At 41.4% G+C, this 15,036-nt stretch overlaps 1 protein-coding gene across 1 annotated transcript in view; it reads right to left on the reverse strand.

Moving 5' to 3' along the window:
* Window positions 1-14,519, reverse strand: part of zfat (zinc finger and AT hook domain containing) — a 16,892-nt gene extending 2,373 nt beyond the window's left edge. The window contains exons 1-22 of the mRNA XM_071536386.1: window positions 14,501-14,519; window positions 12,033-12,191; window positions 11,255-11,407; window positions 10,736-10,858; window positions 9,785-9,907; window positions 9,231-9,374; window positions 9,025-9,098; window positions 8,791-8,879; window positions 8,621-8,695; window positions 8,083-8,231; window positions 7,442-7,533; window positions 7,165-7,313; window positions 5,948-7,079; window positions 4,951-5,077; window positions 4,566-4,798; window positions 4,224-4,305; window positions 3,638-3,757; window positions 2,202-2,375; window positions 1,931-2,019; window positions 1,084-1,222; window positions 720-835; window positions 230-323 (exon numbers count right to left, since the gene is read on the reverse strand). Of these exons, the coding sequence (XP_071392487.1) occupies window positions 230-323; window positions 720-835; window positions 1,084-1,222; window positions 1,931-2,019; window positions 2,202-2,375; window positions 3,638-3,757; window positions 4,224-4,305; window positions 4,566-4,798; window positions 4,951-5,077; window positions 5,948-7,079; window positions 7,165-7,313; window positions 7,442-7,533; window positions 8,083-8,231; window positions 8,621-8,695; window positions 8,791-8,879; window positions 9,025-9,098; window positions 9,231-9,374; window positions 9,785-9,907; window positions 10,736-10,858; window positions 11,255-11,407; window positions 12,033-12,191; window positions 14,501-14,519 (3,655 nt within the window). The remainder of the gene's footprint in view (window positions 1-229; window positions 324-719; window positions 836-1,083; window positions 1,223-1,930; window positions 2,020-2,201; window positions 2,376-3,637; window positions 3,758-4,223; window positions 4,306-4,565; window positions 4,799-4,950; window positions 5,078-5,947; window positions 7,080-7,164; window positions 7,314-7,441; window positions 7,534-8,082; window positions 8,232-8,620; window positions 8,696-8,790; window positions 8,880-9,024; window positions 9,099-9,230; window positions 9,375-9,784; window positions 9,908-10,735; window positions 10,859-11,254; window positions 11,408-12,032; window positions 12,192-14,500) is intronic.
* Window positions 14,520-15,036: the final 517 nt, after the last annotated feature.

A 15,036-nucleotide genomic window follows, 5' to 3' on the forward strand; every position in this document is an offset into this window, starting at 1 on the left:
GAGCTGCTTGATCCAGTCAGCCAGTTAGTCCATTAGTTAGTCTGTCAGACAATCAGTCAGTAGGCTAGTTAATTATTTTACCATTGCTGTTGACCTGCCCTGTTGCTGCAGCCACCTCTGTCCATTACTTTGTCAGTCCATCTATTTACCGTGCTGTTGTTGTTGTCTTGTAGCGCTGCTATCATTACCTGCAGAGTCAGTTAGTTATTGAGTTAGTCAGTGTTTTTACCGCTGTTGCTGTCCTGCAGAGCTGCTACAGCTGCTTCTGTCTGTTGTTCTTCATCCTCCACAGGCACATACTGCTCCTCTACTGTCTCCACCACCTGGATATATACGTATACACACATAAAGTTTGTGTTAGCTGGCAATTGCTGGGTTTTGCCAAATAAAAATGATCAATATCCAGGAGGTTAAAAACCTTCCAAACATATCAGACTATGTCCTGGACAGACTATGTCCTGGTTAATGTTACACAGTGGTTTAAAATATTTTTTTGACATCTGTAGCTAACCCCCTGACATTTTACAACCTTGTTTTAAATTCTATATCAGTGAGGTAGCATATTACATTCATATGGCCAAGAAACACAGATATCTATATATTTTCATAATTTATTTCCCTAAAAATCTTTTTTTGTCAGTGTGTCTAGTGTGTATCTACATCTGTGTGTTTGCAGTGTGTGTGTGTGTGTGTGTGTGTGTGTGTGTGTGTGTGTGTACCTCCCAGGTGCTTTGTCCTGTGTCCACCAGTTTCAGGTTGTGTTTGTTCTTCAGGTGGCGGTTCAGCTCCCACTTGGTGCCATAAACAAACTCACATACAGGACACTTCATACCACCTGAACACAGGCACACAGATTAAGTTGTTAACATGATCCATGTCTTGATAGCAGCATTTTAATAATTACATTAAAGCTAAAATATTGATGTAAACGTAGCCACTGTTTCCCAGAAAATGTTTCCTATTGATAATGCATTGTAAAATATCAAAAATAAATCAGTGTAGAGGAGAAAGTTAATCTGTTCTGCTTGATTCCTGAAGTTCTTCCAAAGTGAAATACGACTTTAAGAGCAGAGAAACACAGACCTTGCTGTTCCAGAGTATCTGGGTTCGGCAGTCCAGGTCCGGCATTCTGGTATTCCTGATCTGGGTGTTTCTTGCTGTAGTGCCGCTTCAGGGGACCGGCAATGTTACAGGAGTAGTGGCAGTGGGCACAACGAAAAGGCTACACACACACACACACACACACACACACACACGAATAAATACATACATGCATCATGATAAGACATTTCTAAATTAGGAATAGTAATGGAAAACGCTTATACATTGTCTCCCAACCTGTCAGTCAAGGCGGGACCATGCGGGACAGCTTTATGACCCATTTTCCATTTGCATCGAGAACGTGGAAATATAACAGCAAATGTGTGCAATGTTTTTCTCTTTTCAAAGTGGAAGTGGAAAAACAAAATACTATTGTTGGATTGCATTTCCTTTTTACAATTTGTATTAACATTTGGATAACTATTCACTTTCAAACATGCTACTTCCTGCTCAGAATTTTTTTTTTTTTACGTCTGTCTGACTTTTGTCAACTACTGTTTATTCAAAAGTGATTTTTACACTTGGAAGCTGTATTGGACATGGTGAAGTGTTAGATTTTCATTTTTAACTAATCTGTTATTTAATGAAACGTTTTGACTGAATGAATTTAAAGGGCTGACTCCGGAACAAAGCAAGCGAATGTATCGTCAAGCATGGGATAAAAAGGGTTTTTAGGGGATTTACTGGGTGAGATTTCATTCTACTCATGTTCTCTGTCTGCCACAGATGTAATATAACTTAATGTTTGTAATGTAATATCTATGAACTTCAGCGCTGTCAGCTTAGCAGGATGGAGTGTGAGTGTGAGTGTGTGTGTGTGTGTTCTAACCTTAAATTCAGCATGTTGCTCCATGTGTCTGAGCAAGGCAGGTTTAGAGACAGAGGTATAGTCACACTCTGAACAGTGAAACTGTTTTCCTGGGCAAAAACAACATCATTGTCCTCGTTATTATCATCATTATTAGTGTGTTCTTCCTCATATTTCTGCTACTCAAGCTGTCTTTACACAGAACATAAAACATAAAATAACGACACTGATAATAAAATTTACAATGTCATTAAAAAAGCAGTGACAACAATAGTGCTAACAATATACCTACCTTCAGCGGTGTGGCTGAGTCTGTGGCTTTTCAGCGTAACTTTAGATTTGAACTTTTTCCCACACAGGTCGCACAGGTGACTTCTCTCTGTGCTGTGTCGGTTCATATGAGTCTTCAGGTTACTCTTACTGCGACCTGCATAGTCACACACACTGCAGCGGTATGGCTTCAAGCCTACAGGCACACACACACACACACACACACTCATGAGTCCAATAATCACCAGCAGCCTAGCAAAGAATAAGGAACAAGCATATGGGACGACAACAAGGTCCAATGAAAGGATTTTATTATAGGTGAGGGACACCTATGTGCAAAGTAAAGTTCAGGTTCAGGAAGAGGTTTTGGGTGCAGATAGGGATGATGAGAAGCCTTACAGGAATACGTAGAGTTTTTGGGTCACTGGCCTGTTGGTCAACTTACCCATTAGATGATGACAATTGAGAACAGAGACACTAAAATCATCCATGTGTCCCCAGTAGATCATTTGCTCCACTGCTCCACTGCTCCATGCTAATTCTTTACCATTCACTATGCTGAGTGACTGTAGGCAACTAGCATTATCCAAAGTAAGAAGACTGAGCTTTTAGTAATACATTTTTTTTAGTGTTTTTATTTTATGGCCTGTAGATTCATTACATAAAATATCATGAACGTAAAGCTACAATGTGCAACTTTTTCACATTAAAATAACAAATAATTAGGTGATATTTTACATGATCAGTCTGTAATCCTGTGGGTACATGCCTAAATTGGCTTCTCGGTGATGTTTGGGACAGCGGTGAGCTGGGTGGTGACAGCAGTAAGAAACACAAGAAAAGGTGAATATTATATATATTACTTTCGTTTTTTTGTTGCAGATTGGCTGCATTCACCATCTGCTTCTTCAATGTCTGTGGTGTCTTTAGAGATACCGGTTAGAGACATTAGAGATACCGGTTAATCAGCCTTTTCAAAGTACAGTGACAGCTCATCAAGATGATTGGGGCAGGAATTTGACAAACTGAGTAGGAGGAGGTGGGACAAACAATACACGTCCTGCCTCAAGGCAAAAAGTTGTATATTGTAGCTTTAATATAGCTGACAGCCATGGTTTATTTTTGGAACTACTTCAGGTGAACAACCACTTATTCATCCACTGCACAGTGATTTTTAGCTGTATACAGTCTCCCATCACCCAGCATATTCACTTTCTATGAAACAAACAAGTCTCATTCGATGTCGATGTTCTCATCACTTCATGAGTAAGTTGACCAACAGGCCGAGGAGTTTGTTTTCAGTCTACAATGGAAGATGGGGACTGACTCAGCCAGTGCTGCAGTCCTGACTGAGGTGAGGGAGAGAAACAGATGGAAGCACAGTAATCATGATAGGCCCAGATGTGTTGCTGCAGGTTGGTACTGTGTGCGTGTGTGTGTGTGTGTGTGTGTGTGTACCTTGGTGGGCCCAGATGTGTTGCTGAAGGTCACTGCTGTTCTTTAGGAAGTAAGAGTCACAGTAGGGGCATTTCTCTGCACGCTTCACCATCAACCCTTTACCCTGCACGGAACCTGTGTCTGTATAACACACACACACACACACACACACACACACACACACACAAATAGAAACAACAACCTTGGAAAATTGCCTGTCACCTTTACTAGCACTTGATTGTCAACAGTTGAACTTGGCTTCCATAATCAAAACAAATGAGCATCTATAGTCTCAGAGCTATAAACAAAAAGCGTTTGGCCAGGCTGTACTATATGTAACCATGCCACTCATATCATCACCATGAGATACCCAATAATATTAATATAAGCTGACATACAATTGTCAGTTACCTAGCAACAACCATGGAGACTGTGGAGCTAACATGGCTGCCACTGAAAAGTGAAAAGGCCAAACTGTTTGTTTCTGGCTCTGTGCGAAGGCCTTAGTGCTGAGGTTGTTGGCTTCGGCCCACAGCAGAGAAAGGATAGGAGTGGAGTGAAAAAGTGACCAAATCAATGTCTGTATATATTTGTGTGTGTTCTCTACCAGGGTGGGATGTTTTGATGTGGTTTTTCAGTCTGTGCTCTGGATAGCTCTGATGGCAGACAGGACAGGCCACGCTCTTCCCCTGTGAACAACAGCAAGACAGACACATTAAGACCTCTGTAGATCTCTCCAAGAGAAACCAAGTGTCATTTTTCACATCCCTCATGTATAATGGCAGATTTTTCCTAGGCCTAGGGGTTAAATGCAGTTACAGTATTACAGTTCTACAACATTACGGCTGCACAATGAATTATAATTTTCAATAGTCTTTGTTACTAACTTGACCATTAACTTGACCAGAATTGAAGGAGCTGCTGGTGTGGTGAGGTTAAGGCTGGTTACCTGTTCCTGGTGCGTCCTCAGATGGGCTTGTAGCTTGTATTTATCAGGAGTGGTGTATTTACAGCCGGGATTGGGGCAAGGCAGCAGCAAGCCACTGTGCTTCTGGACCAGATGGCGTTTTAAACAGCTTTTAGTGATGGAAGAGTAGCTACACTGTGAGCAGTAATGCACATGCTCCTTGGTGTGTGTGCGCACGTGGAGGTTGTAGTGGACTTTGTACCAGAACAGTTTACCTGTGGAGCACAGAAGACTTGGTTAAAACAAGCAGAACCTGTTTAGACTCAAGGCTGATAGAAAAAAGACAAGGAAGAGGCATAGCAAAAAAACGAAAAACACAATAGAGCAGAATAGAACCAGCCTACTCATGGGTGTTTTATTGTCTCACCACAGTATTGACACTCCAGGTCTCCATAGATCTTTCTGAGTCGTTGGAAAGTTTCCATATTGAGCTGAGTCTTCTGAAGAGATGACACCACCTGCTGGAACGCAGTCTGGTGGACCGCCTCAGACACCTGGGAGCAGAAAACATGGAGGGGTCAGACTGCTAGAAGTAGAAAACATGGAGCTGTCAGACTGCTGGGAGCAGAAGACAAGGAGTCAGGCTGCTCGGAGCCGTTAAAGGAGGGCCCATACTACAAGAAGCTAAAAAAGATGGGATATAGTGGTAGGAGCAGAAAAAGGAGAGGTTAATTATAATTTAGGCATTTAGTAGAAGCTCATATCTAAAGTAACATACAAATGCTATAGTCAAATTACATAATTGCAAGTTTTGCGTAATTTAAAACAACAATGCTATGCAACACTAAAAACTAGAGAAGAACAGGGCTTTTTGGAAGTGAGGGACAAGTTAAACCAGGGATCATAAGGAAAGATTATGTAGATGTTAGATTTTTCATGTCATGCTTTAAAATCTTGAGCTTAAAAGGAAAATTCCTCTAAGATAAGTAATTTATCTCAGACATATAGATGAATAAATGAATGATTTGTATTATATTAATTATTGCATATACAACATAATATCAACAAGAAAGCAGCCATTTAAAATAGTTAAAGCTAGTAGCCATGTAGAAGAACTTACTAAAACATTTCTACATGAGGGAACTACGCAGAATTACCAAAATGACTGAATGAATGAAATGAATAAACAGATAAAATCATTTAATCAAATCAAAGAAATCAGGGATTGGCAAATATCAATACTAGCATAAAATATTGGACCAATACCAGACTAAATTAGGGTAGTTAGTATTAGAGATTTTCCCAACAACCATATAAAACACCGGAATCCAAAGGAAAGGTGCTGACAGTTTTATGCATCTCTAAAATAAATAATCAATTACGGGATACACACAAACAGCTGGCAATGCCTGTATTTAATTTACCTTGTCAGAATGTGGAGCTGGGCTGTCTTCTACCGGAGGTGGTTGTGTATTGTCTGATGACGGAGGTGTGTGTGTGTTCTCCAAATCAGTTGTGTCTGTATTTTCTGATGATGATGTGTGTGTGTTTTTGGCTGCATGTGTGTTCTCATCAGCTGGGTGTGTGTTTTCTGATAAAGGCGTGCGTGTGTTTTCTTGAGGTCTGTGTGTGTTGTCAAATGAAGGGGTGTGTATGTTCTCTGATGATAACGATGTGTGTGCGCTCTCTTCAGGTCTGTGTGTGTTTTCTGATACAGGTGTGCATGTGTCCACTGTGCTGTCCTGTGTCTTCTCCCCAGCTGTTGCCTCTGACCAATCAGGAGCCTTCATACATTCTCCCTCCTGTCTGTCAGTGGGAGTGGTGGTTTCTATGGAAACCTTCTGATGGACTGTTCCTTGGGAACCAGGCTCTGAACAACCATTTTCTAACTCTCCCTTTTTCCCTGTCTCTCTTTCTATCCTCTGCTCTTCTTCTGTCCTCTCATCCTGACAGTTAGCTCGCTCCTCCTCCTCCTCCTCTTGCACTCTCTCTTCCTTCGCTCCTGCTTTCAGCCTCTCGCCCTCCCCATCTCTCCACTCCTCTCCTCCAACGGCATTTCTTCTATCCACCTCCCTCCTCTTCTCATCTTGCCCCTCCTCCTCTCTCCTATCCTCTTCCCTCCTCCCCAAGAGTATCCCCTCCTCTTCCTCTCGCATCTCTTCATCTCTCCCATCCTCCTTTCCCCTCCTGTCCTCCTGCCCCTCTCTCCACCCATCTCCTCCAGGCTGTATCAGGTAGTAGCTGTTGTTGATGCAGTCGGTGAAGGCCTGTTCTTGGTCCAAGTCGGGGTGAGACTCTTTAAGGTGACTCTTCAGCCTCTGAGAGCTGACAAACTTCCCCCTGCACCTACAGCACACGTACAGGAAGAGGTGCTTTCGGACGTGGGCGGCGAGGGCGGCCATCTTGGTGGCGGCGTGGTCACAGAGCAGGCAGGCGAAGGGCCGCTGAGGGCCGTGGACCAACAGGTGGCGCTCCCGCTCCAGCTGGTTCTTAAAGCGACGGTTGCAGGTGGGACAGTGGTACAGGAGCTGCCTCTGGCCCTGACGAGTCTTTAACCTAGATGGGACAGACAGACAGATTAGAAAGATAGATAGATAAATAGATAGACAGATAGATACATAGATAGAGGTAAAGATGCAACCTGAGTTGTTGGTAGCTCTGGTGGACAGCAGGGTCTTTCAGGTTATGCCGTTGCTCCATGTGTTTCAGCAAGTTCTTCACATCAGAGTATTTCTTCTGACAGAAACCGCAGTGCTGCTTCACCTTCAGATGGACTCGCTCTATATGGACCTGTACAACCAGACAGACAGAACCACAATCACAAGCAGAAACAGTGCGGCTGAAGATCTGCATAATAACAACAATTAGGCAAACAATACCAATGCTACTACTAATACTACCAGTACTAACAATAATACCTTAAGGTGCCCGGGGCTGAGGCAGGTGAAAGGACAGTGTTGACAGCTGAACTTCTCTCCTGTGTGCTTCCTCAGGTGAACGTTCAGGTTGGCTTTGAAGGAAAAAACACAACAAACAGAAGTAAGTAGCTGTTGGTAGGTTTCAAACTGTAATTCCAATTACAAAATAACAAGAGGTTAATAAATAATAAGAGGTTGACATGGTTTGCTATATCTTCAAGTTTTCTTTGCTTATTTGCAACTGTTGGTGTTACCCAATTTCCCCACAGGGATCATTAAAGTCTTATCTAATTTTATTGATAATAATAGTCATTAGCTATGAGTTAGTTATGAGTTACAAGTAGGAGCTTGACTATACACCCAGATGGAGCAGTAAAGACATAACCAGGACAATGAAATGTTCAAACCAAAGTGAAATATCACTTTACGACTAAAATTCTTTTGTTTGCCATATCAGAAAATATCACTATTGTCCATATATGGCTAGGGTGAAGTATTGACAGGGTTTCATTCATTTGGATGCAAATGATCCCTCTTATTGATTGTGGAGTCTGCGCTGCTGTTACCTTCAGCAGCACAGGTGTGGTCACAGTAAGGACAGTGGAACAGCTGATGACAGTTCTTACTAAGTCTGGCTTTACCTTTGATGGCTGATGCGTAGTCACAGTGCGGACACTGGAACGGTTTCTCCTGGGTGTGCGTCCTGACGTGGGCGATCAGTGAGTGTCTGAACTTAAAGATCTTATTACAGAACTCACAGGTAAAGATCTTCAACTGGCTCTGAATCAGACTGGGAGACAAAGAATAACAATATTAGCTTTACCAACTGACCAATATTATTATTGTTGCTATTGTGGTGATTGTTGTTGATGTTGTTGTTATTAATAAAATAGATGAAATTCTTTAGCTGGCTCTGAGTTACACAGGGAGACAGGCATTGGCATTGCCAATCAGCAAACAATCAACTTTTATCTCTTCATAAAATAAGAAACAACACTGCCAAACATCTCTTTTCTATTAATAAAACTAGTAGTAAGTAGTCAACCTCAAGTCAAGTTAGAAAACAGATATAAATATAACAACCACAATATAATATAAATAACAATAGTAATCTACGAGTATGTGTGTGTGAGTGTGTGTGTGTGTGTGTGTGTGTGTGTTTCTCTCTCTCTCTAGTACCTAGTAGCATCTTGCTTGATGGAATATTCCTGGAAGCCTCTGCTGGCTGCTGTTGTCTTGTTCGCAGGGTTAGGACTAGGAGTAGAAAACACACAGATTAGAAGGATACTTCTAGTCTAGGATATTACAGGATACAAAACTACCATCAATGATGCTTTCCACTGAATTACCTCGGCTCAGAGTCTGTCTTAGGGTTATCATGGCAGGCAGTGGCTTGGCTCTCAGCGTCTTGTGTCTGAGTCTGGCAGGTTGCAGAGTCCTGCAGGCCCAAACAATATAAAATAAATAAATCCATATAATATTGTGATTCACAGATGAATTCTAATCTATCATGAAATTATGAGATTATTGAATCATGACTTCAACAATGGTGTGTTTAGGTTCCTGTGTATTGCTAGGCTTACTTGAGGTTGAGCCTGACTGGCTGCAGATTCTGTTTCTGCTGGACTGGCCTCTACTGGAACCATCTTAGTAGCACCTGGTAAATTAAAGGTAACACATGTAGGATTTTCATACATATATCATAAATTTAATGTATATGGCAGTAAAATCAGTGGTTAGGCCGAATTCCAATACTGTAAATAAAGACAAAGAGCTCCTTTAGACTGACCTGGAAGTGTTTCATGTTCTGCCAGAACAACACTGATGACCGGCTTCCTGTTTCCTAGGCCTCCTTCTTTAGAGGCGGGGCTCCGGTCATCACATAGCATCCGACTTCTCCTATTGGTTCTCTGGGCTCTGCAGCCGTCCACTTCTGCAAGCAGAGAACAAGGAAGGGTCAGACCACAAATTCAGGACTAGTCTGATGGGGGAGATTAACATTGGGTATTTATTCTAGTTGTTAAGCACCTGTAGATGTATTTCAACCACTTTAAATGAATAGTGAAAAAAAAAGTTGCTACAGTACACCACTAGCCAGCCAACTAACTAGCTGACATTCAGTATAGATTTTGAGATTTTTCACTGTCTTGATAACAATTTTTCAGATTTTCTTTCTCCAGCTTGTTGATTCATTCTAGTCCCGAGTACATGACATTTCTGCATGGAAGAACTGTAGAATATATACAGAACATCACAGACAATCCTTTGCTTTCACAGCTCACGTTTAGAACACGTTTAGTTCAGCATTCGTTTGAGGAAACCCCTATTCATTCCTCAGTTTACCTTTTGCTCTCATCAGTCCTGGTCTAGCTGGGTTTTGGTGAGTCTGGCTTGGATCAGCTCCACCCCCCAGGTCCAAACTCCCAGAACTGCCAGCTCCTGCTCCACCAGAGATGCTCTCTGAACCTAGAGGAACAGGGACAAAAAATACACTCTTACACAATAACACAGTACATACATCATGTGGCACGAGGACTGCCTCCTGTGTAGAGCAAGGCATTTGATAGACAACAGACTATACATAATCACTCTACAAATACACATGCAACATTTAAACATTATGAGCAGTCATGCAGAGTGGCATATAGTACGGTTGTAGCTCTAGAGGACGTGTCATGAACAGTGAAGCAGTTATACTGATTTAAGATTGGTTTATTCTCAGCATGTGTTTGTTGCTGGTTTTCCTAAAGATAAAATAAATGACAAGCCAAAACCACAAATGTTATTAAATAAACTACTACAGTATAGTGGCGTAGTGAGTAGAGAGATGTCCTTCAACTGAAAGGCCCAGGTTCAAGCCCCTGTGACAGTGTCCGCCCTGCTGAGGTGTCCTTGAGTAAAACACTGAATCCCTACCAGACCCTGACCTCTGACCTCTCTGTGGAGGGCGCAAGCGAAAAGAAGAAAAGAGAATTTCCCCACAGGGACCAATATAGTATCACAAATGGGATGCAGATGTCTTTTTTCCACCCATTGTCCTATTAAACTCATACAGTACCTTCTGGAGATTGCATTCCTCCACACTTTTCCCCAAAAACTACAGTTAACAAGATGGAAGCATTTAATAGTTTATGCTAACAAGTGGGATGTTTCCCTTCACGCTGTCTCAGATCGCACCTGCTTGCTGTTCTTTCAATGCCTTCTTCACCAGGCACTTTGGCAAATGTTTTTCTATGTTCTTTTCTATTGTTGGTACTCATTTCAAGTCACTGCTTAGGTCTTTCCACCTCTCACCATTCTCCTCTTCTTCCTCCTCCTCGTCTTTCAGGCAGATGTGTTTGAGGATCTGTCGTCTGTTGCTGAACGAGCGATGACACTTCCTACACTCCAACCCCAACGTCCCGTCATGGCTCTCACCTGGCAGCAGAAAACAAAGAGCGGTCAGAACGCCAAGTGCAGGAATACTAATACTAACGGAAATACTCAACTGAAAAACTAGAATAAACCAGTGGGATCATCTGATATGGAAGATTCTCATTGTGAATTTATATTTACAGTTGAGAAATCAAGTGTGAAAGTTGTTGTTGATGTTGTCAACTGTAGTAGAGAAAGTTACACTACTTGTCACTCAACTAGCAAGGTGATATTTACTACAAATGTTGAGATTATACTCTATGATACCGCAATTTCTGTCAGATTCATTTTAACCAGTCTGGTCCCATGCAGAGAAAGTCTGTCCTGTCTCCTGCATTAAAAACAAATAATGAGGGGACACATAACAACCACTCACAATACCTCCTTCCATTGAACTACCTTGTCTGTCTCTCTCCTCCCTCCTCCTCTCCTCCTCTCTCTTATCTTTCTCCTCTGGAGAATGGGCGGAGCCAGTCTTGCCCTCCGTCCAATCAGAGCGTCTCTTCTTGGTGGAGCCTTTCGGTCTTCCTCGTTTTCGCTTCACTGGGCTCTCTGTGGGCCAACAGGGCAGCAGCACAGATTGACAGATGGGATGTGCCAACAGGAGTGCAGAATCTCAGATCCTCCATGTGAACACGATAACTTGAACAGTTTTTATAAGAATCTTTTCAAATTTGGTATGGACATTGATGACCCCTAGAGGAAGAACTCTATTGATTTTCAGTGTTAAAAAAGTAGTTAAGGTACATACCCTTTATTATTCAGGAGAATCCCTAGAGGATTATATCCATTCCCATATCCATATCCATTCATTAGGAGTGTTTAGGATTAATAATAATATAATCAACTGGTTAACTTTATTAATATGTGATAAAAAAAATAGTTACGGCATGCAGGCTTTATTATTATGAAGATTAGCCCAGAAGGAAAAATGTTATTACTTGGTGAAATAAAAATAATTGGGACATACAAACAATATATTTGGGAAGAGTCTTATTGTGTGATTATTGAATGGCTTTTTATTACATTTGACTTAGTTATTATTGTTATTATTATTGGCAGTAAATTGAGCCCAGTCCTGGTATTGATTATTGTACATATATTATTTATTGTTTTATATAGTAGTAGTTCTGATAATGACAGTAGTGGCAGCAGTAGTAGTATTCAGTGGTCTGACCTGTCAGCGTCTCCACAGATCCTGCTGGAAGGGGCTGCAGTGCAATGATGATGTCATCAGGAGGCTCCTGCTGGGGGTGGAGCTGGGAGCAATGGGCCAGCAGCTGAGAGTGACTGGGAGAGAAGAGGTTGCACAGCCGACACATAAACATAGAACCAGCTGGAGAGACGGAGAGAAAGAGAGGGGGAAGATATATAGGAAGAGAGATGGAGACAAACAAAGAAGAATGTAAAACAGGGGGAGGGAGAGAGAGAGAGAGAGAGAGAGAGAGAGAGAGAGAGAGAGAGAGAGAGAAACTGCGCTTCAATGCTTGATTTGGAGGCACTGTACCACTGCCTCAGATTCCACACTCATCTGCAGCATTATGCAGACACATGGTCTCTATTTGAGATGACAGACTCTAATGTGCAAGTAGACAACTGAATGAGAGTGAATCAATTTGTGTCACTTCAGTACGATCTAAAACTTTAAGACAGTTTAACATGACAGTAGAAGATGATTCCTGCAAAATAGGCACAAGCTCAGGGAGTCAGATGATGATAAAAGGAAAACTTCCATTGACGTGTCTGTGTATGTTAATATTCTTTACTTAAAAGCTTTTTAGTGTTAGTCTACCCTCCTGTAACTGGGGGAGCGCAGATACTGCTGTATAGTCCTCAAATTGTTGATTAAGTTCTTAAAAAAAAACTTGTTTAGCAGATATTTACATTTTTCAATTAATTCTCATTTTTCTACAAAGTCCCCACACTTTCTGCAACGTTTGTATAGGCTAACTCCTAAATTGAAACTAATCTAGACATATTAATTGAACAATAAGTCACAAAGTTTTTATTTGGTCACAAAAACGACTTCAATTGTGTTAACCATCAACATCACCAAATTGTTCAGATTCTTCCTTTGAGATATTCTGAACCTCTACAGAGGAACATATGAATGACTCATACTGACTGTTCCTATAGGCCCTGAGCCCTCAACGGCAGCCTGTTCTCCACTGTCTCAAGAAAAAAAGGGATTAACTTTATGATCAATGTATATTGGTGTCATGTGAAAATCCCATAGCCTAACTCAATTTTTGTCCTTTATTTTTTTGTTGTGAACTGAAAGAATGGATGGTCCTCTATATGCTGAGTAAATTCCATTATCCTAACGAAACCACTATCCTAAACCCATTTAGGGTTCAATAGCCGCACAGGCATCAATCAGATATCAAAACTGTTTTTTTCAATTCCTGAAAAACTGGCTTTTGGTAAATGAGGTTTTCCTCTGAGAGGACCAGTATGCTATCTTTACAAGCTGATTTACCCACATAACCTGATAGGAAATTATCCAAGGCTTTTGAAGTGGCAATCTGCAACAGAGGTATGATGATCATTGGGCTAGGATGTGTGTGTGTGTGTGTGTGTGTGTGTGTGTGTGGGTGAGAGAGAGATGGGAGGCAGTGGAGTATGAACAATGCTGGATATGGGTGAATCACTGCCTGTGTCACTGTCACTGACTGAATGCGCAATAAACCATTCACATGCATTTCAGGACATAAACCTTACATCAACCCTGGCATGATTCACAGAGAAATTACTTTTGCATTAGCAGCACCAAGAGAACTTTAAAAGTTAGGCTATATTTCCACAATAATTCTGCCATGTCACCCAATTTTCATCTTAAAAGGAAAGTGCTAAATGCAAGAAATGAACATTAATACTGCAACAGTAAAATAAAACTTTTGGGGGTGTAAAAGATTCACAAGACCTTATGATTTCACTTCGCCAACCCTAACTTGCTGCCTGTCTCCCATTTTTCTCATGTGACATTTTGAATGTAGTCAAAAAGATGCTGACTGAGGCCCTGCTGATATACTGAGGCAGAAGTTGGAAAATGAAAGTTAAAGCAACGATCATCCTCAGCTATTATGTTCAGCTGAACTTTTTAGTTCCCCACAGGGAAGTTTTTAGAACATGGTTTTGTGTTGCTTCTCTTTTTTTAATGAAATGTTCCATAATCAAATGCTTTTGCAATGCATTTTATGGAAAAAGAAACAAAAATGGAAAGAGATGCAAATTTATAATTGCTCATCTTGTGTTTATTTTAGCCAACAACCCCCCGTTAACCACACAGTGCGTTGTCTCCATGGTTTAATTTACAATTTAACTAGCAACAGACAAGGAGGTTTGCAACAGATCTCACTGAGCTTGAGGCGAACTGTCTGAAACTTTGCGCCTTCAGTCAGAAACACACCAGAGCCCGCAAACAGCTATCCAGTTAGGGAAACAAAACTCTGCAGACTAAATGGAAGTTTATCACCCTAAAAGTAGTCTGTAAATAATGTCCATAACGTGAATATAACATAGACAGTATGTCAACCAAGGCAGACACTACTTTTAACCAAGACAGGCTTGTTTATTTTGATTTGACCCAAGCTAACATGAAGACCGCGCAAACATATTCGAGTTGAGCCTAGCTCCAATTCCTACCTGCTTTATGCCCGTCCATTCTTCCTAGCCTGAAAATAGCACAAGGACACTAATTTCGTGGTCTTTGTGAACGAAAATATAGGTTAATATAAGCACTGAATAAAGATTTACAACCTAAATTTCACTTTGCGTGAGGTGAAATTTCTGTCGAATCTGCGACAGAAGTCCTTCCATCCAGCGGAAGTGGGCAGGTCGTGGTGGCAGTCTCGCGCACAGCGTCCTCTGTGGCAGGAGGACTTCACTGCGGGTGAATATGATTTACAGTATTTTGAAGCATTTTCTAAGAAGAAACAGTTTAGCCAATGATTTCTCTCATGAGCATTTATACTTTGTTGTCCACTGTGTAAATAAATGTAACAACATTTACCCTGTGTTTAGGCTGCTAACACACCAGGCTGCAGTATTGTTGCTGGACCCTTGCTACAGGGAAGGATGCACACTGTCTGAGTATGATCACCAACCGCATTGCACTGTGAGAATACACAGAAGCCTCTAGGTGGCAGCGTACCTTTACAGGCCATGTGAAGGCTAAAGGC

This window comes from Centroberyx affinis, unplaced genomic scaffold (genome assembly GCF_046629955.1).
Source record: "Centroberyx affinis isolate AG114_WGS23_722 - 3 ecotype Tasmania unplaced genomic scaffold, CSIRO-AGI_Caff_v1 ptg002868l_1, whole genome shotgun sequence".
NCBI classification, from domain to species: Eukaryota; Metazoa; Chordata; class Actinopteri; order Beryciformes; family Berycidae; genus Centroberyx; species Centroberyx affinis.